The sequence below is a fragment of the Coffea arabica genome, chromosome 8e, assembly GCF_036785885.1.
Source record: "Coffea arabica cultivar ET-39 chromosome 8e, Coffea Arabica ET-39 HiFi, whole genome shotgun sequence".
NCBI classification, from domain to species: domain Eukaryota; kingdom Viridiplantae; phylum Streptophyta; class Magnoliopsida; order Gentianales; family Rubiaceae; genus Coffea; species Coffea arabica.
In genome coordinates this window covers 52,477,826-52,501,881 of record NC_092324.1, presented here as the reverse complement: position 1 = coordinate 52,501,881, position 24,056 = coordinate 52,477,826, and the positions used below count along the sequence as shown (strand labels likewise).

At 37.3% G+C, this 24,056-nt stretch overlaps 3 protein-coding genes and 1 long non-coding RNA gene across 7 annotated transcripts; 2 read left to right on the top strand and 2 right to left on the bottom strand.

The window, feature by feature from the left end:
* Positions 1-2,629, bottom strand: LOC140012573 (uncharacterized). The gene is made up of 2 exons (XR_011819752.1): positions 935-2,629; positions 1-202 (listed from the first exon to the last, which is right to left on the bottom strand). It is a non-coding gene; the product is annotated as an uncharacterized lncRNA (long non-coding RNA).
* A 4,245-nt stretch (positions 2,630-6,874) lies between these two features.
* Positions 6,875-12,441, top strand: LOC140012540 (uncharacterized WD repeat-containing protein C3H5.08c-like). 2 transcript variants are annotated; one of them, XM_072060703.1, is made up of 9 exons: positions 7,075-7,216; positions 7,599-8,772; positions 8,871-8,961; positions 9,084-9,241; positions 9,336-9,387; positions 10,303-10,382; positions 10,459-10,552; positions 10,886-11,113; positions 11,192-11,596. In XM_072060703.1, exons 2-9 carry the CDS (start codon positions 7,627-7,629, stop codon positions 11,431-11,433), a joined length of 2,091 nt encoding a protein of 696 aa, XP_071916804.1. In that variant the 5' UTR covers positions 7,075-7,216; positions 7,599-7,626; the 3' UTR covers positions 11,434-11,596. The 2 variants fall into 2 exon arrangements, with proteins under 2 accessions (XP_071916803.1, XP_071916804.1); XM_072060702.1 differs by having other exon boundaries at positions 6,875-7,216; positions 10,886-12,441.
* On the top strand, positions 12,140-14,639 carry LOC140004560 (uncharacterized). The gene is made up of 3 exons (XM_072060704.1): positions 12,140-12,270; positions 13,269-13,418; positions 13,641-14,639. Exons 2-3 carry the CDS (start codon positions 13,286-13,288, stop codon positions 14,393-14,395), a joined length of 888 nt encoding a protein of 295 aa, XP_071916805.1. The 5' UTR covers positions 12,140-12,270; positions 13,269-13,285; the 3' UTR covers positions 14,396-14,639.
* Positions 14,640-18,314: 3,675 nt separating this feature from the next.
* On the bottom strand, positions 18,315-24,056 carry LOC113702954 (uncharacterized). Of its 3 annotated transcripts, none has more exons than XM_027224138.2 (12): positions 23,841-24,056; positions 23,481-23,746; positions 23,274-23,347; positions 23,102-23,196; positions 22,407-22,504; positions 21,993-22,076; positions 21,328-21,408; positions 21,136-21,219; positions 20,918-21,013; positions 19,888-19,967; positions 19,069-19,160; positions 18,315-18,865 (listed from the first exon to the last, which is right to left on the bottom strand). In XM_027224138.2, the coding sequence occupies exons 1-12, from the start codon at positions 23,971-23,973 to the stop codon at positions 18,525-18,527; spliced, it is 1,524 nt and encodes a 507-aa protein (XP_027079939.1). In that variant the 5' UTR covers positions 23,974-24,056; the 3' UTR covers positions 18,315-18,524. The 3 variants fall into 3 exon arrangements, with proteins under 3 accessions (XP_027079939.1, XP_027079940.1, XP_027079941.1); XM_027224139.2 differs by having other exon boundaries at positions 19,069-19,157; positions 23,841-24,055; XM_027224140.2 differs by having other exon boundaries at positions 23,833-23,971.

Below are 24,056 nucleotides of genomic sequence, written 5' to 3'. Positions count from 1 at the left end.
TTAACATTCACAATTCAAGCTTATAATTTACATTGATAGAAAACGGGGTACAAAGTCTTAATACACCAAACTAGCTCAAAACGTATACAATCCAAGTACATCATGTTCCATTCAAGGAATAGCGCGAGTACAAGACCAAAAGTCAAAAGTCAAAACAAAAGGCTACGTTAGCTTTTACAAGTCTCGCGCGTCACTCGTATCCCTGTAAGGAAAACAAATAGCGTGGTATGAGCTAAAAGCCCAGTGAGGTTCCAAATAGCAAATTGACCATTATTTTTTTTTTTGTACAAGTTTCGATATAGCAAAGTAACGAGCATGAAGAGTTCATAAATGTGAACAATAACACGTCAAGTAGCAATCTCAAAATGAGCGAGTGTAGAAGTTTTTCACAAGCAACAATAATCCAATAAGCAATAATCACTCCAAAGTATAAGGATACGGATGACTCTCAGGAGCCAAATTCCCATTTCATTACCAGAAGCTTGATCACGTAGTAGTTGACACTCCGTCAACTTTCAAGTAAGTAACCAATCCAGTAGAACACCACTGACACGACTCTCCGTCCACCATTCACACCCCCTACTGGGCCCAAAATCCTCAATAAACATGGGTGGTAATACTCGAGTATACCGTTAGTCGAGAAGATAACACTCCACTCGACATTACAAGTGACCCAGGGTTTGTTATCTAATCGACCAGGCCCTTGCCGGCTCGACTCGAGTAACTCGCCACAGGGTTTCCGGAATTCCAGGAAGTGCGCACATCATGAACGAGTATATCAAGTCAATTGCAATCAATAAACAAGTATATCACGTAAGGGCAAGTGCGATAAAGTACACTCTTGCCCTATCAATTCACGTATATAACATGTACTCATATTGGTCATGTATCAAGTTCAAGTATCAAGTTCAATTCAGTATTTGAAAGCACTCACCAAAAGATATAGTGCCTTTATTGATCACTTTCAGGGTATACTCCGGGTTCGGAGTCCAAATCTGCGATAAAACTCAGTTTGAGAACTTTGAAATATGACTAAGATTCGAAACTTAGACGTTTTATTCAATCAAAATCAAGAAACTGGAATTCACTTGGAGAGTAGTCGTGAAATAGTTGCTCGCTCTTCAAACTGAAAAATTTGATAACATTTTTGCTTGAAGATGACTCTTGAGTCAAAAGTGCAAATAAAACGGTTTCGTAGTGATTCATATTGTTTTCCTAAGGGTACAAGTTCGGTCAAGTCCTAACATATAACCATTGATAAACAAATGACAAAGGTCCTCGATAGTTCAAGGAATAATCACTTAACCTTCACTCAAGTCACAAAGAGAGTTTTCTAGACCTCGAGTAAAAATTCGGGCAGCATGCCCTTTGTGTTTACCTAATTTCCAGCCATTTAGGCTTCATTATTTTTCTTCAACAACATCCCAACATCATACAAATAAGCAATTTATGTCAAGAGCCGTTCCATAGGCTCACAATATCATAACAACACGAATCGCATCAAGTACAAGTGCAGAAACGCAATGTAGTTCAAGACAGATTTGACGTACAAATGCGGTAATACCATACCTGAGGCTACGCTTATCGGATTAAAACGAAACCTATGCCGTTTCGAAGCTAAGACACAGAGCTACAACATTCATGAAGGTCACTTAGTCCATTTCCTAATGTAACTTAGTCAAAATCTCAGATTACTAAACCAGAAACCAATTCACCGGCAGTTTAAACGCATTATGCTGTAACGGACCTAACTCAGTGTACACAAGTCCGAATCAGGTTTTCTTTGAGGCATTTTAAAGCTACTTCAGAACACTACAACTTTTATGTTTTGGCCCAGAGCTAAATCAGAATGGATCCTGGTCAAAAATCGTGATAAACTGGACTGAACTGAAGAAACGGACTGCTGGGAAATTCTTAAAACAGTAGGGGTATTTTGGACTTTTCACATCCTACGTTGCTCCGATTGAGCTGAAATTTTACAGGCACTTATAAAACACCATTCTCTACAACTTTCCTTCTTTGACCAAAGGCCAATTCGGCCTCTAACATATAGGTACAATTTCGGACAGAATGCTTGGGAAATTTTCCAGAAATCTGGAATTTTTAGCTCTAAGTGTAATTTCCTCAAATTTCTGGTTCTAATCACCACTAAACAACCTTATATAACTTTAATTGCAACATTCATGCATCATACTTCAACTTGAGCAGAAATTCAGAAACCCTAGTTCATCAATTAAATTGGGGAAAAACTCCTACACATGCTAGCATCCATGAATCTACCACCAATCAAGCTACCAAGCTTACTTTAACCATGATTGAAAGAGAAAGTTAGAGAGATATCATCCTCTTATCTTGATTAGAAGTCCCTAAGAGCAGCCCCAAGCTTTCTCTTCCCAAATTTCCACCACCAATCACTAGATAATCACTCAAGAGTAGGTTTAATCGGTTTACTTTGTGGATTTTCTCACTAAGTTGTTGGATTTGAAGGTGAAATGAAGAAATCTTCCTTGGTGTTTTCTCCAAGCTAAGTTCGGCCAGCACCAGCAGAAATGAGGAAGAATTGGCTAAGTGTTAAGGTTATATGGATGGAGTTTGTCTTGGTAAGAAGCCATGAGGTGGTGACAAGTGTCACCACCACCACCCTTTCTTTTTTTTTTTTTCTCTTTCTTTCTTGCCTTTCTTAGCCACCAATTTTCGGTCAACATGCTGCCAAGAGAGAAGATATTATGTGCAAAAGTCAACAACTTGTTGGGTAAGAAAAATGGTGGTCAAGCGGTGCGTTCAATCGATAATGCGCGGGACCCGCCGGATCGCGCCGTTTTTCTTAAAAACTCACGTACTAGGGTTTTTATTTCCCATTCACTAACCTTATATCATTGCCACTAGTCACATATTATTTCTCACTTAAAAGTCACTTTTAATCCCAAAATTAATTCTTATTCTGTACCGAAAATTCATCCGGCTAAAAATCGCGAAAACCCTAATTTCGCTCCAAACTTGAAACCGAAGCGTAAAACCCTATTTTCTAGGTTTATTTACACTTAGAGTGAAATATTTGGGTAGTGGCTTTTGATAAATACTAATTTTCAAATAAAAGGGTATTTTTGAGGAAAAAATACAAGGAATTTGCGAGTCCTCACAAAACTTATGACTATTTTTCAAAAATTAATTTTTTAAACATAATGCTATAGTAATACACAAACGAAAATAACTCTAAAAACATCTTCTACCTATCTATATAATAGAATAAATCTTATATACACAATAATATATATATTAATACGCTTGGATGCATAACATGTGTGTAAAATTTATATTTCAAATTCAATTTTGAATTATGTGTTATGTATCTAACGATGAAATTATATATAGTGTGAGTGTATAGAATATTAATCTTATACAATATCTACACAAAAACACCATCCACCTATCATCATCACTTACCACCATCATCATTCCCACCCACCACTACCATTAGCCCTCCCTCCTCCCCTCGTTACTCCATGAGAAAATTGCAATTTTGGTATACAAACTTTAACACATAAGAGATTTGGGTACCCAATTTTTCAACTTTTGAATACATTTAGTAGTATTGATAAATTTTTTCTAAATTGCTATCCAAAAAAAGTCACGTAATAATCACATATCTGGCATCTATTATATAAAAAAATGTCAAAAATGTGTAAAATATCCTCCTGACACTAAGTACTAAGTTTAAATGCTAATAATTTTATCAAAATCATATTTTATATTTTTTTGGCATTTTTAGCATTTTTTATATAATAGTTGTTGGATATATGGTTATTATGTGACTTTTTTTTTTTATAGTAATTTGGCAAAAAATCGTCAAAAGTATTAAATATGTTTTAAGGTTGAAAGTTTGAATATCAAATTTGAATTTAGGGACTACAACTCCTCATGTATCAAAGTGCATTTTTCTCTTACTCCACCAATCAATGAGCACAAACTGGATAAGAGCGTGGATGACATCATGACATTGGTGCTTTCTTTTCAAGCGGTAGTTGACCGCCTTTGACTACAGGGTTTTGGCCTAACCAATATTTGGAGTTTGGACATAGACTAGAACAACGTAACTTTTATTTATTTTTTTTTCGTTTGCATTGCACCTTTTGTGCATATTTTTTCGTGGAGATTTTGAGAAGAATTCCCTCTCAACCACTTTTTACTTTATATACATTACATTTTTAGATTGTACCTTTTTACTTTACATACATACATTTTTTATTTTTTATTATTATTATTATTTTTTTGTCAAAACAGGGGTGTCCGGGTCAATCCTTACAGGGCTCGACTAATCCCCTGCGGCCCAGACCCGGTGCCCCAACCGGCCCGAACACGTTAAGTGCGCAAAGGAATCCAGCGGAGCGGAGACTCGAACTTGTGACCTCAAGGTTCACTGGTGAGAGGCGCTGCCGCTGGACCATTCACGCGGGGCACGTACATACATTTTTTAGAAAATGCTACATTATTTTTATCTATAAATACTCTCAAATATTCCTATGAAACGACAATCCAAATGAATAGTTTTCCTTTTACCTGATCTTTTTTCTCTTCTATGAAGATTAGTTGCCAGTGCTCAAAGAACATTAACAAAACGAGATCTTCTTTAAAGTAAAGATAAATACACTATCTTAAGAATTCTTTAAGCTTTTCTAAATCACTTGGGGCGTGTGAGTGTGATTTTCTTTGAATTATATCTTTTTCTAAAAGTTTGTTTGGATTAGAGTTTTTGAAGATTCTCTTAACAAATAAAAAAAAAAACTATAACTTGTGGTACATATACATATATATATATATAAGAAAAAGATAATTGAAAATATTCTAAAAATCTTTGACGGGACTGTAAAATTCAAACTAAAACTATTTTTTATTTTTCATTACAAGGCCTACTATTGTAGAAGTTTAACAACCACGACAAGTGAAAGGTCAAAAGTAGCATATGAAATATAGACGACGAAATATATATAATTGTCCAATTGTGCTAACAATTCAATGATTTGACCATGGTCTGGCACGTAACCTCCCGGGATGTCGTCGGTAGACTAATTCGCGAATTGAGGATTTGAAACCCCTTTTCCAGAAAAGGATTTGAAACCCAGCGCAGTCAAAGTCAACTTTCCACGTTTAACGCGGTTGAATTGGAACAGAATAGAATATGGCATTGCCATTTCTTGATGGATTTACCAAAAAATCCCTGCAGGAGTACAGCCTCTCGTTTTCAAATTCCAATCAGTCTTTTTCTATTCAACCTTCCACACCAATAAGCTAATCAAGGAATCGAGCCTTACTTCTTGTCATTTTTCGATTTGTAAGCAGCGTCAACAGTTGAATGAAAGAGATTTAAAAAGCTTTGTCACAAATTTCATTTTATTTGGGGTGGATTATTCAGTTTCGAGAAATTTTGAAGCCACTTCAATATCACATGAAAGTTAAGTGTAATTATTTTTTTTTTCTGACATTTTCTTACTGAAGCAAGAAATTACGTTAATAAACCTAATCCCCACAGTAACTCCAAAAGCCGGTAACTTATGGAGTTAGTTCTTGGTTTTTTATCTAAAAAAAAAAAAAGAGAAGAGAAATAATATCTACAATCAAGCAGCACTGATATATATACTTTCAAATTTACTGACCAAATAAAAGAATGAAAACAAAACATGTATATCTACCCAGATAAAAATGCATCGACTTCAATACCAGTTATCCATATGTTATCCATGGGCATTAGTGGTAACTAACTATTTGGAAAAATATTTCAAATTATCTTTTCGCGTAAATATTGCAAGAAAAGATTCAAAATGCAACACGTTCTCTTTCTTTAAGCCTCTTTCAGCTTTCACAACATGACAAAGATCTACATTCATTCATCACTGGGCATGTCTTATTTATGAATATCTCGATCTAGTTTGGCATCCCTGCATTTATGATTATTCAAGATTATTACTGGCGCAGTAAAATGACCAAATTGGTCCGCTGAAATTGAAATCTAATTTGCTAACTAATTAAAATCAACCCCAATGTAAATTTATTGAAATATTAAAATCAGTTCAAACTTGTCTTCAAAGTATCTTATCTCACCGGCTATGAATTAATGGCATTTTTTTGCCCCCCAATCTCATCAATGTATACCACCTTATGCCCTACAAAAAACACCTTTTACCTTTTTTAATTTAGTTTTCAACTAGCCCAAAATCCCTTTTTATTCCTCCCGCCACCCTTAAGATCATACTTTAATAACTTACTAAAACATCAATGACTTATAATATGCACATATACAAGATGCATTAATATACGTAGAGAGATTTAATTGTCCTTAAATAAGTGATTTTTTTTACTCTTAAATATGAATCGAGGTAATGATAATAAAAAAGAACTATTGAATTTTCCATAATTCAGGGTCTAACTGGATTTATTGGAGAACCAACGATAACTGAATCACTATTGGATCAGACGCTATAATCGTCACTTGTCTAAGCTATATTTACTCCTACTCTAACATATTCTAAGGAGGAGGGTCCAACCGGACCACTGTCGGATCAGATAGGTATACTACGCACCCATATAGGTTTATTAGAAAATCGACGAGAACTAAATTATCATCGGATCAGACAAGTGCACTACTTACCCATATAAATTTAAATCACTTAAAATAGCAAATGATAAAAGAAAAGATTTGAATCCTTAACTTTCCACCCCACCAAACCTTAAAGACCTTGATGGTAGCCTTTGGGCTGTTGGTTGTAACTTGTAATCCTCATAGTCAAATTGTCAATTTTTTATGTTGAAGGGCAAACCCGTCAAAGAATCGTTCCCTCCATGGTGTGGACTTCAGAGTTAGTTAGCTTCCCTGTCAATTGAAAGGGAAAGGCACAGAACGAAGACCCGCCCTAGGGCCTAGACTAGTCCACCCACCCGCTTGTCAAAATACCAAACTGCACAGCCCACCTCAATTTCCACCTTCTTCCTGAATTATTCTTTTCCTTCCATCAGAAATCTTGTTCTTGGTTTGTTCAATTTTACTGTTCATTTCTGTTAGCTTTCCTTTCACTGCTCCAATATTAATTTATTTCCACAAATAATAAAATCTTTTCTTCGACTTAATTTCTTTACATACGAGACGATGTGGTACTCCGGAATTGAAATTTAGCCTCATTCTTATGGTTCTCCGGTTTTGAACAACAATTTTGTGACAGCCCAGGTGAGAAAAATGTCAACTCTCTCAACTCAAAGTAGTAAAGTTCATATTTTTACATGTTTATGATTTGGTGTAACCATGATGGATGACTACAATTTGAGCAATTTGGCTACAAAAACTGTAGTAAAAGAAAAAAAAAATAGAAAAAGAGTTTTCAGATAGGTTTTCAGCAATGCCCTTATTGAGTTGTTAGTGATTATTTCCTGGAATATTTATGGGATTCTCTTAGTGGATTTTGATAGTGAATTGTGGAGGGGAAGATGAGATCTTGATATTTTTAATAGGATCTTTGTTAGAATTTAGCTACAGGATGTTGTTTACATTTCAGAATTTCTTTTTGACGTCATCCCTCTTTTTTTTTTTTTTTGCGTTTAATTTGCTATAGATCCGCATGGGTTTAAGTTGAAAGAAAGATGGATAGTTACAGAGAAAGCGAAGATCAGTTTTTTGATAGCAAAGACGAGTCTGATTCAAGTTCAGATTGCTCCGAATTATGTTCTAGTTCTGGGCGTGCAGAATTTGATTTTGGATATGAGTTTTGGAATAGGATTCCCGAAAGTGTAATTGGACGGCGTACTCAATTTTTGAAGTGGATGGGTGTGGAGTTAGATTGGTCTAAGGGCAATAGGGAAGAAGTAGAGGATGCAATTGGTGATGGTTTTGTAGAAGGCCTTGGCAGGCTGAGGGATAATAGTGGAGCTGTATTGGCAAACTCAGATTCTGAGGATGGGTTTTCATCAGCTAAGTCTTTTCTGTCTTTCCAATCAAATGAAAGTGTGGGATCAGTTGAAGAAGTAGCTGTAGAGGAAACTCCTTCTTGGAAGATTAGGAATTTGGATGATGGAACTGAATTTGTAGCTGATAAATTCGGTGAGGATGGCATGCTTAGCCTATTACGTGAAGTTGGTTCTAATAAAACAATTACAATTGAGGAGCTCCAAAGGAGTCTTGGCTCATCATCCTTGGTTCAACAGTATTTCCGCAAAATGTCCAACGCTGTTGATCTGAAAAAGAAATTGAAAAAGGGTTGGCTACAGAGATTAAGCGCTATAACTCGCAGCACAGAGTGGGCAAAGGGAGTTAATTTGAAGCTGCGTAAGACCAATTCAAGTACAGGAAATAATACTCAGATAGTGCGGTCCCATTCATACAGAAAGCGATCAAAAGAATTGTCATTGCTGCAGGTAGGGCAAGATTTTCCTGCACATAAAGGCTCAATCTTGACAATGAAATTCAGTCCTGATGGCCAACATCTGGCTAGTGCTGGGGAAGATGGTGTTGTACGTGTTTGGAAGGTGATGGAGGATGAGTATCCCAATGGAATTAATGTTGAAGATACTGATTCTTCTTGTATATATTTCTCCATAGATGAATTCTCCAAGTTAGCTCCTCTCAGTTTTGACAAGGAGAAGGTTGCTCAGATGAAAAACTTGAGAAAGTTGTCAGAATCTACTTGTGCCATTCTCCCGCGCAAGGTTTTTCGCATTTTGGAGAAACCGCTGCACGAGTTCCGTGGGCACAAGGGTGATGTCTTGGCTCTCTCATGGTCTAAGAATGGGGTTAGTATCACTGCGCCCTTGTTCCTGTTGCACGGGTTTTCAAATTGACATGCCCCATTCTAATTTGTGCTTACGCAATTTCCATGCTACACCTGCAGTATCTTGTATCATCATCTGTTGATAAAACAGCACGTCTGTGGCTAGTGGGACTTGATAAATGCCTTGGAGTTTATGCACATAACAATTATGGTGAGTCTTTGGCTACTAGATTGTTATTTTCCTAAGATTTAATATGAATTTCTACAACCTTGAATGTTCATAGGCCTCCTTATCTAATGTTGTATACTGAAGTATATGAGCATGCTTTGCAGTGACTTGTGTAGATTTCAATCCAGTTGACGATAATTATTTTATAAGCGGTTCGATTGATGGGAAATTACGCATCTGGAAAGTGCATGATTTTCGAGTTGCTGATTGGACGGATACGAGAGAAATTGTCACAGCTGTCTGTTACTCTCCAGATGGGAAGGTCTGATGGAATATATTCCTAATGGTCTAGCTTTTGAAATGCTCATTCAGCTTTTATACATAGAATTGCATTTACATTGTTCTTACTTGAGCAGGGAGGCATTGTGGGCTCCATGGATGGCAATTGTCGTTTTTATGATGTAGTAGGTATGCATCTGTTTCCAACTGTTTGTTGTCTGATTCTATATTTCCTGCATATTTCTCTTAACTAGCCAAAGTAGAGGGATGGATTACTGACAGTTCTTTGAAGTTAACAAATTTTGATTATTGATCAGGCTTTGTTTGATCTAAGCTTGAGATGCCTGTCAGCATGTGATTAAACAATATAATACACACTTATGTAGCATTCATGTGTTTTTTCCCGTAAGGATGGTATACCTTGTTTTGGGCTATGCTGAAGAAGATTAAATGTGCAGTCTTTAACATGAACAAGCTGCTAAAGTTCATTGTGACAAAAGTAGGTCATCATGGCAAACACTGTTGGTAGACTGGATTAGGGAATACAATACAGTAATTATTGACACATCGATACATCACGTGTCATGATGTTACACAATAAAACTCAGTGAATGGATTATTTACAAGTGTCTGATGGATATCCTAAGTCAGTAAACATGAATGGCAGATTGTAATACTAATACTTCTGAAGCTTAAATGGACATGATGGTTGATGAAGATTAAATATGGAATATTTCAGGGGGTCTGCTTTGCTCAAATATATGCACATGATTATGCATATTTTCATTTGGTTGCTATTTAATGGATACTCTTACATCAGTTAAGTTAGTTGTTTATATTAAGTTAGGGTTAGATCTGGCTTGTTCTATTTAAATGAGATAGCTTTGTGCTTTCCATTGTTGTTTGCTTTTGTTTTTGGTTACAGTAGTTGTTAAATGCTTAGGCATTGAATTTGTTTGGTTGAGCTGTTTTCCTGTCAGGTAAATTCTATGCAAAGTTTGCAAGGATCAGATATCTGGATTCTACCTATTCTTTTGTAAGAGTAGCTATACCTGTCCTTTACATGAAGGTTGACCTTGGCATTGCTTGTTTCTGTTGGTTCAGATAATCAGTTGCAGTTAGGTGCTCAAATTTGCTTGCAAGGGAAGAAGAAATCGGCTGGGAAGAGAATAACTGGATTTCAGGTTATGTTTTGTACTTCTCACAAAGTGTTTCTCAATGATGTCCATGCCTAACAAATCTTATCCTTTGTTAATCCAGTTTTGCCCAGCCGATGTTAGCAAAGTAATGGTTAGTTCTGCTGATTCACAAGTTCGAATACTTTCTGGGCCCAACGTCATCTGCAAATTTAAGGGTGCGTATTATTCTCTGCCTACCAACACTTCTGTTTATGTGCAAGTGCAAAAGGCGCTTGGTTTACCAAAACTTCATCATAAAATGTTTGCAAAAATCATGTGGACTGACAATTGTTTGATGTCTCTGAATTCGTGGAGGCTATGGAAACTAGCCAAATGGGCATGTGCTTGAAATTTCATTATACTAGTTTTTGTGTTGGAATTTCTACCATTATCGTAATAGATTTTGCCTCAGTCTCACACTATTTCATGCTTGCCTGAAGTTGTACTTTTTGGCTTTGAAACTGAAGTGCCTTTTTCTTTTGTTCTGAACTTCTTTTCACCTACTTTAGGCATGAAAAATTCAGGAAGCCAAGCGTCTGCATCTTTCACATCTGATGGAAACCACGTTGTGTCCATCACAGAGGATTCTAATATCTACCTGTGGAATTACACCAACCAAGATCAGACATCTGCAGAGGTAAAGAACATCTCAGCACATGAGAGTTTCTTGTCCCACAATGCTGCAATAGCTATACCTTGGGGTGGCTTGAAAACCAAGCCTGGAGCACTACATGGAGGTATCCTAGAAAATGGGCATTTTGAGGATGATTTGCTCCCAAAAGTGCCCTCTGCTTTACCTGATTGTTTTTCTTTAGGGCGGGGGTTCTTTTTGGATTCTTTATATAAGGGATCTGCAACGTGGCCGGAAGAGAAACTGGCCAAATCAAGTCCAGCAGCAGTTTCACCTTCAGTATACAAATCCGAGTTCAAGTCTTTGAAGAGTGCTCTGCAGAGTGCGCTGAGCTCCCCTCACTTGTGGGGTCTTGTGATTGTAACAGCAGGTTGGGATGGGTGCATTAAGACATTTCTCAATTATGGGTTGCCAATTCGGTTTTGAAGCCATCCTTATTCCAAACGACGATAGAAGAAATTCTACACCTTGTCTAAACTCTCGGGGACTTGAGCAGCTCCAGTCCAGTGAATTCCCCAAATTTGATGGTGCTGCAATGCATCTACTATAACTCTCCTCAGCCATGGATGGCCAATGCGGATGAGGAACCACTCTTTGGAGCATCAGGCTAAATGCATCTCTTTTTTAGCAGCAATATAAAGGACTGGCGGGCTTCTGTTTGTTTAGGGATCCCTGCCTCTGTGACAAGGGTTTGACAGATTGGAATGATTTGAATAGAGAAGAGCAATACGGTTTGTCTTTGATTTTATGTGGTGGTTTGTGCTTACAAAGCTACACAGCCAAGGACTAAGTAAGAGAGGCCCAATAATCAATTTAAGTAGCCAGTCGGTCGGAGGAATAGTCTGGCGCTGCTGTGTCTGAAGGGAACACACGAGTACCAATCAGGCATGGGCTTTATTTATTTATTTATTTTTTGGGCGGTCGATGTTGGTTCCGGACCCATAACAAATGATAATCATTGGGGTTGGACAGATTGAGGTAGTGTTTGGATTTGGAATTTAGTACGGTAAAGAGTAGCTTCATGATTCATCCGCATGTGAGACTGGTAGTTATTAGTATTATGGACTTGATAAAGTGATCCCAGATTCTTGGCCTGGTGGTTACTTACTAGTGTAACCCCAGTCTCATTCTACTGCCAATCATGTCGTTTCACATTGACATTAGTACATTACCTCGGAAGGACAGAGAGGGGCATCGTCCATTTACTTGCCAGTGAATGGTGGTGGCGCGGATGTTTCTTCCACACAGGCGGGATTCGGGAAGGTAAGGAGTATGTATAAGCAATTGATTCATTGTTAAGCAACTTATAAATTCATTGTTAGGTAATGTAGAGAAGTCCACTTGTCGTCTCAAAATTAATTGTCATATTAGAGAAGTCAATGCTTTTCCTCTTCTTTTTTTTCCGATAATATGAAATTTTATTTTTACCTTTCATTCATTGACCCATAACTTATTTTTCATAATTATCAATATTATCAAAAATAAAGGAGTAAATTAGCCCGGTTGGACTGGAGGGGGAGCTGGACAAATTGAACACAATCTCCAGCAAAAATCCCCAATGATTTCATTCGTAGCAGACATCACGTTTTCAAATGTTAGCACATACTCGTATGATATGATATGCAAAGAAAAATGAATTACTCGCTTCAGACTCCAAAAAAAAAAAAAAAAAAACTCGCTTCACAAAAAACGTGCAACTCTATATCTTTGCCTTTTCTTTTGGTCTCTCTCACCCGTAAATCAAAACATTCCACCATATCAAACAAACTAGTACTACTCCTTTCCAGACATTCGTTGTTTTACTCGAATTTTAGGCTTCAATTGGATGGCTGCCCTCTTTTCTTTTTTAAATATTACCATAATTTTTAAAACCAAAAAAAAAAAAAAACATTGTAGTCATAGAGCACATTTCAGACTATTTTTATTGTAGATTTTCTTTTCAAACACCGTAAAACCAAATACACACACCCACACAAAAACTGACAGCTGTCACCATATTATTAAATGAGCTCTCCCCATGAAAAAAGGGAGAAGCATGAAACTCATGGAAAATAATTATTTTATATCTCTGGATACAATCACATGCAGACACCAAAGCTCGCCCTGTCTAAACTAGCATTATTTATGGCTGTGGCAAGTTATAAGTTGTTCGTGCTCTGGAATTAAGAGAAGAGGCTTGGCTCCTATAGTCACCGTCATTCCCTCCTTTCTTTTTTACTCCTCTGTAGTAAGCAGACTTGATCAGTTGATAATTCTTATAGGAGGCAATTGTCGAAAAATGGGAAGAGCCCCTTGTTGTTCTAAAGTGGGATTGCAGAGAGGTCCTTGGTCTCCGAAGGAAGACAAGTTGCTCACTGATTATGTTCAAGCCAATGGTGAAGGCCAATGGAGATCTTTGCCCAAAAAAGCTGGTAATCATTAATATTAAATTTCTCTAATGGCACGGCACGTTGATTAATTCGTTTATACTCTCTCTGGTTATTAGTACTATTGTGCAACCAACCCTTCAACAGAAGGTTGTCCATGTGCTTTTGCATTTAGCCTTGACTGATTCAAAATTGATCATGTAGTTTTCTTTTTCCTTTCCCTTTTGGTGTTTTTTTTTTTTGGGGTGTGGGCCGTGACATGTAAAGGGCTGCTCAGATGTGGCAAGAGTTGCAGATTAAGATGGATGAATTATCTTCGGCCGGGTATCAAGAGAGGAGACATCACAGCAGCTGAGGAGGACCTCATTATTCGACTCCAATCCCTGCTAGGCAATCGCTGGTCGCTCATAGCTGCAAGGTTGCCCGGCCGAACTGACAATGAAATAAAGAACCATTGGAACACTCGTCTACTTAAGCGACTCCACAAAGGAGGAATCCAGCCCCAAAAATCCTCTACATCTCTGTCCAAGAAGAGCAGCAAACAGCCCACCAAAAAGAAGTCGAACAAGAAGCTGCCCGATCATTTTCATAACACCACTGCCACCAGTAGCACAGAAGATGTTCTTCACCGAGAGGAGTTTAGTGGTAACGATAATGCCACTATCAATATGGCACAAGTGTACCGGCCAAAACCCATCAAAATATGCTCCGACTTTGCGAAGAGTAACAGTTTTGGAAGTGTAGCTAGCGGTAGCACTAATAAATCATCATCAAATCAAGAAGAAGGTGAAGAAGTAGTTGACAAGCTGGAAGAGGAAGCAAAAACGTCCCAAGTCTCAGATATTTCTTGGTCTTCATTTGAGCTTGATGATCAAAGTTACGAGCGAATATTTGAGATTTCTGATGAGAATCAGATCCTTTTTTATGATGATGATGATTGCGATCTGTCATTACAAGCAGCTCCGGTGAGTGATATTAATCTGCTGGACAAGGTTTATGATGAATACCTTCGACTTCTTTAATTAGCTGCCTGAGTCCTGCAATGTTCATGATTAGTTTTTTTTTTTAATTTAAGATTTTAATGTTCGTGATTAGTTTTTCGTTCATTTTACCTCCTTTTCTTTTTCACTTATTTTCAGAACATTTCTGTTGATATTGTGATCAGTGGGGCCTGTGCTTTATAAATTTATTTTCAGATGGTTCTGTAAAGCGATTGATTTTGTTATTTAATAAAGGGTTGTGGTCCTTGTGGAATGATTAATCAGACGAGTTCTTGTGTTCCACGTGCTAATGAACCGGCGTACACCTTCCCAGGGAAAAGACATCAGCATAGTACAACAAACATTTTGTTCACTTCTAACCCAAAAAAAAAACAAAAAGCTATAGCCAAACATATCAACTTCTACGTCAACCACTGGGCCAATGGCTAGTGGCCACCAAAGAGAAGCTTAAGTCTCTTCTTGGGTTGTAAGTGAGAGTTTAAACTTCACTTGTAGCGAAAAAAATCTAAGGGTTGTGCCATAGCACTTCCTTGGTCTAGTTGGATCTGTATACTCACTAACCTCCTAAGGCTCCTACTCTATTCTAGATTATGATAGAGTATTTTATATAAATGTATCATTACTGATTAAAAAAAAAAAAAACTTCTACATCGAGAACAAGTTGAGCATAACAAAATATTGAAATAGTAATACAAGCAGGATTATGGTACACCTTGAAAAGGGGGGGGGGGTACAACTGCGCCCCTGTTGCATTTTGTCCCCTGCCCCATCCCCGCCCTGTTGCATTTTAATTCCTCTCGCCCCCGCCCCACCCCGCTTCCCCCGCGGGGGAAGTACTAAAATTAAATTTCATTAAATTTTATTATATAATTTCATTATAATTAAATTTGAGCAAATAATCAAGTACTAAAATGTTAATACATCACCAAATTATTATTCATTATAACTTTACTATTGAAACTCATAAAAATAATTAAACAAAGGATATTTGAATGCAATCTAATATGATAAAACAAATATAACTAAAATAATCAAGTTTTCACTTTTGATACAAATACAATCACTAAATTATTATTGTATTTTTTTTAGAAAAAAGTGTTATTGTATTAAGTGTAGTTAGGAATTTAAAATAAATATATTAATAAATTTAGTATAAATAATTAATAATTTTTATTAATAGGCATGTATAATTAGTAGTATAATTAAAAATATCATTATATATATAATTATGTACATATATATATAGTTTTTCAAACTGGTGGTGGGGTGGGGCCCCCGTCCCCCGCCCCATTTCTAAACGGGGGGGAAAAAAAATTCCCTCCTGCCCCCGCCCCAATGACCCCCCGCGGGTGCTCGCCCTCGTTGCCATCCCTACATTTGGAAAAGGTTACTTTTTGAGAGAGTGTATTTGGCGAAGATCCTTCGTCAGTTTAAAGCTATGGTAGGAAGGAATTTTTTTGTCAAATGTTTCAACTTTTGGTAATGATACTTACCAAAATTAGGCTGTTAAATTTTAGACTTATTTGGTAGTCAATAATCTATGAGATATGGTGAAGACAAAATTTGTTTTACCACTATTTGAAGAAGAATTAATAGATACACAAATTAAAGGCCACAGAGTTACAATTAGACAGAGATCGAAGGCTAGCATTCACATGTCATTTTTTTTTAATGATGCCGTTTTCACAAGGATATTGGCTTATAATTTGATTCAGAATGAAATATTATCAATTAAAATGAACTAAGGTGTTAATTGATCAATGAATAGTAAAGTATTTTTTTTCTTTTTTGCAACACTAACTAAAGTGTGGTTTATGATGGGGGTGAGAGATGGGTTGGATGATTGGAAGGAAAGGAAGTACAAGTGAAAGGCTTTGGATTTAAGCCCTCTAGCTTATTCTTCTTTTTTTTTTTTTCCTAAATGTGTTATTTCTTAATTTATACCTTAAAAAACTAACAAACTTTAAATTGAATTGAATTGAGTAGGTAATACTCAAGTTCAACTTGACTTGATTAGATCCTCCCTCAATAAAAATTAGGTCCTGCATCCTCCTCTGAATTGGCTGGTCACTGGGATCCATGCTACTTTTTCAAAAGGCAGCTTGATATATATATCTATATATATATATGCATGCACATGTGATCTGCCTTGTTTAATTTATTCAGCAAAAATCAATTAAAAAATAATTTATCAAAGCGCCATTATTGTGAACTGTGCAGGCGGCTCCTGAGCCGTCCTCAGTGATCAACCTAAGAAAATGCTTTTCTTTATAATTACGGTACGGTGGACTATGTATTAATCATTTTTCATGACATCGCCGTGAGAGACAAATGAGGGAAACATGCAGTGGTGTTCCGGATTGTCAAGGGCCACTTGATTCCTCCATCCCATTAGATATTTATATATAGAACAAAAAAAATAACTACTAGTCTGCTACTCCATCTGAGTCCTAATAGTAACAAAATAATAAATGAATGATAACAAGCTACAGAGGTCCACATTGGATCACCTATGTCAGACCATTGTCCATAAAATATTATTAGTATATTGTATTGTCGCTGTTTCATGATTTTATTATTGATATAAAATTGTGACCGCTGTACATTTTTTTTTTTTTGGTTGCCCGTTCGGTGTCCTAAGCTTTTGCCCCGACTAATCCGAACCCGACCCGCATCACGCACCTGACTATGATGGGAGAGTCTCCCAACAGGGGTGTCTGCATACACTAGGACTCGAACACAAGACCTGCTTAAGCGAATCCGAACCGCTTACCACTCGGACCAATCCCTGTTGGTGACCGCTGTACCTTTGCTTCCTCGTTAATGTCATCATGGGTTTGTTAAAAAAAACCTAGTAACACACACAAAAAAGGCGAAGTCATAAGGAGCAAGATTCGCAAGATTGATATTGCACATCTAATCTAATAAAGAGAAGGTTAAGTTATCAAGATGCGAGTAATTTTTGTAAAACAAGTTTCGTCCAATTATTAGTCTAATAATATCGTTGCCGTTGACGTTAGCTTGTAGCCTTTTTTTTTTTTTTTTGAGTTATGTATAATTTATGGACAGCTAATTAGAAGAAGTAGGATTTAACTAAGCAGTTTTGATCCTTGCTTGAAGTTGCTGTGCGGTGTGCATGCATGACTTTAATTAATTAACGTACGTGTTATACATCTTCAAACATGGCATATTATTAATTAATCTGAGCATTTCCGTCAAATATAAACAATTAATTCAAAGTACGTAATTCAGCGACAGATCCGTAAGATCACAAATACCATCACACACACACTAATGAATGAAATCATGAATATTGTTGCAAGTACGTACGCAGGGTACGATTCCAGTCTGGCCAAATAAGTACCAACCGTGGTCACAAGAACAATTTTCCCGATGGAAAGACTGGAAATAAGGACCCCCCCCCCCCCCCCCCAACAAAAATAAAAAGAAACCAGAAAACAAAAAAAAAAAAAAATTAAAGGAAGCCAGCGAGGGAGTGAATGAAAGGTCATAAAATTTAAGAGGCCAGTGGTACCGATACATCAATGCCATCGACCCCATCACTCACTCACTCGTGGATAAGGGGCAGGACGGCCATCAGAAGGACCGTCCTTGCACATTTCATGGTCAGAATTTGATCAAAAAAAATTATATGGTTCAAATCATGTCCTTGCACATTTCATGGTCAGAATTTGATCAAAAAAAATTATATGGTTCAAATCATGTCTTGTATCTTGATTTTCATAACGTGTACGAAGCCCACAAAATTTTGTTCTAAAATTACGCGGTGTGCAAACAAAATTACATGACGTGCAAAATGCACAAAACTGCCCGTGGTCCCTCACTCGTATTCATTGTACCGTCCTTGATAGTTCTTGGGCGTCCAATAATATTGGACTTTGATTTCAGATGATACCAAAAAAAAAAAAAAAAAAAAGAATCCGAGTATAAGTTTTCTGTACAATAGCTCTTTTTTAAACTCGCGCGGGATCAGGGAGATCAGGCATATGAAACTTTGATACACGGTACATTTTATTTTAGCTCAACGCCTGATCACCATCATACAACACGAATTACTTTACATCTACAACTACGAGAGAAAATAATAATAATAATAATTTATATATATTCCCAAAAACTTGATACCATTTCAAAATGGCCACAAATCTCCCCAGAGGGATCTTCGTGCCTGACGGTGCAGCGTTGGGTTTTTACGCTGTGTAACAACAATGCGATCGAATGAGCCTTCAGTACCATCCCGATTGATTGCCCGGCAGACATCCATCTCAACCCGCTTCCCTCTCCTGATTGGAGAATAAATGATTCTTCCCCAGCCGCCACCAACATCAGCACGGCCTCTTTCTTCTGCTTCTTCCCCACTATCATCATCATCATCATCAGTAATGGCATCAGTTTCTGTAATGTCAGAATTGTAGGAAACGAGATCTTGTTCCTGCTCATCATCGTCAACTTCCGACTCAATTTGGTCCTCTGCAATACGAGATTAGGCCTTTTAAAAAGAGTTCATAGCTAAGCTAGCCAGTAAAAAGAACAAAAGGTTGTAGCACAAACGCAATATGATCGGAGGTTTTACATTCTTCCATGCTCTTGTTCTATTCATGGTACAAAATTCTCTAAACAGAATTTTGAATATTAATAAAGTTGAAGATTAACACAGGAGGAGACAAAAGTACCATAATCAATCTCTAAATCCTCAGGACTTCTTTTAGCATGTTGCTCCTTCAACGTGTCAAATTTCATACCATCCAGCGGCCAGGGTTCTCTGCTTCAGAAATCATGAGCTTACATAAGCTCGCAAAGAGACATTTTAAGCGGAAGAGAGAGAGAGAGAGAGAGGGGGGGGGGGGGGGGGGGGGAGGGGAGATAGGGAGAGAGATGAATATTAGGTACAACACAGAAGTTTTCTGCAGGAAAAAAGACATCCAAAAGTCGTCCAATATGTGGGCTTCTAAAGGGCAGGTTTTGAAAAACTGCTATCATGTAAAATTACTCTCCCTATCGATGGCAGTAAAATGAGAAGCTGTATCTGTTCAACAAGACTGGCTATATCAAAATATGCATATGCTTCTAATGTTCTGGAAAGTTACATGTATAAAATCACCCAAGCAAGTTGTAGTTACCGAATAACTACAAAAATTATTGAGATCCTCCTACGACTGACTGAATTACCAATTCAAAAAGTATGGATGGCATTTTTAATCTCCCAAACAAAAAGCAGCAGGAATTCCCCTCTAAAAATTTCAGGATTGACTATGTAGTGTATAATAATACAAGAATTTCACAGAAAAATAAGCAATTCTAACTAATAAGTATGATGACACAAACTAAAAACAGAGCGCCAATGACCTTTGAGTGCTTCTTGATGATTTAAACTATGAGACTAGGAATTGACTGACGGATTCTCCTCTTTAGTTTACTCTCACTTGTATTTGAAGTTTCTTAACTATTGTTATATGATCCCTCATCAATAATAAGATTGCAATAGTGCTTACCTTGGTCGTCGTCCTCTTCTGAAAGCAACATAACTGAATTTCTCATCTTCATAACCACGCAAAGGCTTGCCCCTGGATCTCTAAAAGATCAACCACACGAAGGTAAGGAGAGTGGACCACCTCTATGTTACTAATACTGAGATAGCTTCTAGATAAAGAAAGAAGAGGTCCACAATGATGAAATGAAATGAAAAAGGAACGGCATCTACAGATATTCAATTAGTACTTTTTTTTTTTTTGAAACTAATGCTCGGTGAATTAAGTAAGAAAAATATAGAAGCAGAAAGCAAAAGTTGTAAGCAGCTGATAAAGCATCCATTGGTGGCTAATGGCAAACAAGACTAGGGGTCAAAATCTAAGATTTTTAGTCACTCACACTTAATAGCTAGACTTAGTAGAAAAGTGCTTCTGAACTTCAAAAGCAATCTTCTTTGACCGAAGACCAAACAAGATATGGAATTGCATGTAAAACAAATCTAAACAAATTTCTACACCTATTGGAAACTGAATTAGTTACCAATACGAGATTAATAAAGACCTGATATACAATTGTCAGAAAAATTCCTCATCCTATGTCATAACAAGAGCTGGAAACATATACTAACAAGTTATATTGGCAGTATATTAGAAGTGGATACAAAACATTGTAGACTCAAGAAAATATAGTGCTCATGCAAGCTATAATGAGAAGTAGATTCTTAACACAGTCCAATTTTTTTCGAAACAAGGATATGAAACAGAATTAGAAGAAAGTGCCTATGATTCTAAAGTCCAACGAATGCAAACAAATTGCATGATCGAAGAAGTTGTAGGAAATTCAAGAGTTCATCAGATGGCAAAATGATTATCTATTAGACGTCACAGAATGATGAAACCTGGTTCCCTTGATACATTAATGGATCAAGAGATACAGCATGAACCTAGAAGAACTACAGCAACATGATCAACATGTTTTTCAATATTTCGTCCAAGTTAAACCCACTTTTGAGACAAGTCATGAAGGCATGGTGAACCAAGTTTAGAGAACAACCTTGTAAGCTCGCTGTGATGTTGTTCTCTCCAACCGTTGCACAAAATGACAATATTTTCCTGTATTATATAGTGGGCAACGCCCATCATGTGGACACTGCAGTAACAACACAAGTAATGAACAAGACAGGTACTTAACAAATTTACTCTCAAACAGCATCACTAACGCGATGGAAAATCTCCCAGGAAATATAGAAAGGATATCAGTATCTAACTCACAGGAGCAACAATGAATGCACCACTTTTCATCGTTATCAAGCTCTTAGATGATTTATGAGATGCAGATTCCAACTTGCGGATCTTCTGTGAAAGTTATTTGACAAAACTATATGTGAGTCGGGATAAAACAGTTGTGCCAATGAAATACATCATAAGAAGCCTTAAAGCAGTATCAATCAAAAGCACTCTCACCCTGCTTTCCATCCATAAAATATGAGATCGCATTTGGGATATGATATTAGATCCCTCTGGTGTTCCAGGTTCAATAAGAATCTGTTCCAAAGCAAATATGTTAACTTTCTGACAAGGAGCATCTACTTCAACCTATCTTGGGAAGCATAAATTGCTAGATCAACTAAGTTGGCTTGAACAGCATAATATCCACATATAGCTTGTTAAACTCAATCACTTGGTACCCAAAAACAGCCCAACTGTTTGCAATTTCTTTTGTTCCCCAGAAGGAAAAGATCCCAAATACTCAAGTCAATCTACAAAAACTTGGCTCCTTACTAGATAACAAAGCTTCAATTTCACAGTTCAGGGTAAAGTAAACTCCATGAGTTACTTAATTCAACTAGTATTCCACTGTCATGTCTGGCTTGATAGAAACATGTGACGATGGCACCTAAAAATGAACTCAGATATACTGAGTCCATTTGGAATTTTATGCCAATATCATCTGCTATGTGCATGAAAAGATGACCCTAGATATGTCTTTCTATCCTCAGAGATCATGCATTGAAAAGATATCTAATCACCATGGCTCTCAGGAAGTTCTGAAAGCAATCATAGTTCCTAAGAGTGCTATATACCCTTGCTAAACTGGTATGCACATACATGGATCTGAATAAACTTACCAGGACATCCCCAGTAAGATCCCAGAGTTGACGTACAACAGTAATTCTGTCCTTTAGAGATGGTATCTCCCCAAGCACATATGACTACACCCAACAATAGAGAACAACAGACACTGATTAGGCAGTAGCACTTATCAAATCCACAAAGACTTCTAGCACAATATACTATTTGAGATAGACATTGAACTGAAAGTACTGTACTCAGCGCTGAAATCAAGAGTCCCTCGTAGGGCTGTTTTTTGCAACATTTTAAGACTATATAGGGAGGTTAAACTTCAAAATGCCAGAAACTATATATGGTAGCTGGTGTTAGATGGCCTTTTGGGAGATTTCTCTTAGAAAGCCCATATGCAGCAAGGAAACATGTTATATTTGACAAATACAACTAACAATAAGGGTAATGAGGATACTTACAGCAATTACAAGATCATGCTGTGTATCAGACTTACTGATACTCTGAGTCAGTGCTTGAATGCTGCCATAACTTTGAATAAACGGCAAATCTTTTAGATCTACAATAATCATAGAATATTACTGATATCTCATACCAAAACCATCGGAAATCCTTCCATAATAACTTTCCAATGAGAAAACAAGAGAAACATAGAAAATTGAGCCTAAAATCAACAATAATTCTCAAAGCATATGAAGCTCCCCGTTATTTTGCAAGGCTGTCTGCTTAGTAACTCTAAATGCCTAAGAACACTTAATTCGACATACTGCTCATCTACATTGGAATTCAAGAAATTAGGTTGGAATTTGTTTCAGTTAAAAGGTGCAGCAATCAATACATCAAGTTGCTGTATTGTGGTATCCATGTTCAAAGAAAACAATAATCTAATTTCTTTACCTGAACTTAATTTCACTTTTTTCCTTTTTGGGCTTATTGAATTGTACAAAAATAATCTTTAGCAATTAAACTGAAGGTACTTCAAGCATCTGTACTAACAACGTGAAATAAGAGTGGAAAAAGGGAACCTTTATAAGACTCCATGCGTAAACATTTTATAAGACTCGATAAGACTCCATACGTAAACAGCTAAAGGAAGAAGTTAGACGAGTGAGAACGTAAGGATTGTTCGAACTCAAGCAATGCAGCATATATTTACCTTTTATAAGCCTCTGCCCCGCCCGCTGCATAGACTGTGATGGCTCTATCAAATTGATCTTTTCCATCGACTTCGGCCAAACCTCTCTCAAAGCCCTTCACAACAACAAAGTTCAATCATCAATGCCATTAAACACACCACCCCACCTCCCCCCTCCTAGCAAATTACTCACCACATTGCAGAACCAGTCCCAGCCCCAAAATCCAACACCTTAGCAGGAGAAAAATCCGGCAATCTCCTCTTCACCTTAAAATTTGCAACAAAAAACAGAGAGAAAAAAAACAACTTTACATTTCTCATTGTGGGGCTTTACATTTCTAACTATACCCAACAACTGAAATATTCAAATGTGCTCGCTTTAGTTTATAAATTGCGTTACCTCGCTGAGGACTCTGTAGCAAGCGGCATAGACGGCCGGCATCCGAGATGCCACGTAGGCAATAGTCTCATCATCTCTATACTTGAGGCCAATGTCCCCATAAGCACTCTTAATCTTCCATCTTTTTGAGCTTTGCATGCTCTTCAGGGGATCTTCCACTAGCTCCTTTGAAGTCGACGTCGGCAGCAGCAGATTCACTTCCTTGACTTCGTGAAAGGATTCAGACAAGCTCAACACTTTCCTTTTCATATGTGGGTCCTCTTTTTCTACAACAAAACAATGATCAAGAAAATGTTCAATCACAAACCTTTTAAGATCAATTCACCTTCTGTGCAGCGAGAGATGGGAATACATGTGTACCACGGAGGTATTTTTTGATGGCCCGGCGGAGGCGGACGGGGACCACGTGGCAGCCTTGGGAGAGTTTGGCGGCGGAGCGGAGAGTGTCGGCCGTGAATCTTGGGACGATCGTCCCCGAGACCGAGGACGCCATTTCTGGGTGGCCTGGTGGAGCTAGGCAGTGCAGTTCTGATCAGGGGTTTTAAGGTCCAGAGGGTTTAAGAAATGGATCGGAGT

What these genes read in the sequence shown, in the direction of transcription:
- LOC140012540 (XM_072060702.1), top strand. Translation starts at nt 7,627, where the DNA reads ATGGATAGTTACAGAGAAAGCGAAGATCAGTTTTTTGATAGCAAAGAC. An exon ending in AGAGAATAACTGGATTTCAG is followed by an intron (nt 10,383 to 10,458) that starts GTTATGTTTTGT and finishes TTGTTAATCCAG; the next exon opens with TTTTGCCCAGCCGATGTTAG. An exon ending in CGTCATCTGCAAATTTAAGG is followed by an intron (nt 10,553 to 10,885) that starts GTGCGTATTATT and finishes CACCTACTTTAG; the next exon opens with GCATGAAAAATTCAGGAAGC.
- LOC140004560 (XM_072060704.1), top strand. Translation starts at nt 13,286, where the DNA reads ATGGGAAGAGCCCCTTGTTGTTCTAAAGTGGGATTGCAGAGAGGTCCT. An exon ending in ATCTTTGCCCAAAAAAGCTG is followed by an intron (nt 13,419 to 13,640) that starts GTAATCATTAAT and finishes TGACATGTAAAG; the next exon opens with GGCTGCTCAGATGTGGCAAG.
- LOC113702954 (XM_027224138.2), bottom strand. Translation starts at nt 23,973, where the DNA reads ATGGCGTCCTCGGTCTCGGGGACGATCGTCCCAAGATTCACGGCCGAC. An exon ending in GCTACAGAGTCCTCAGCGAG is followed by an intron (nt 23,348 to 23,480) that starts GTAACGCAATTT and finishes GCAAATTTTAAG; the next exon opens with GTGAAGAGGAGATTGCCGGA. An exon ending in AGCATGATCTTGTAATTGCT is followed by an intron (nt 22,077 to 22,406) that starts GTAAGTATCCTC and finishes TGTTGGGTGTAG; the next exon opens with TCATATGTGCTTGGGGAGAT.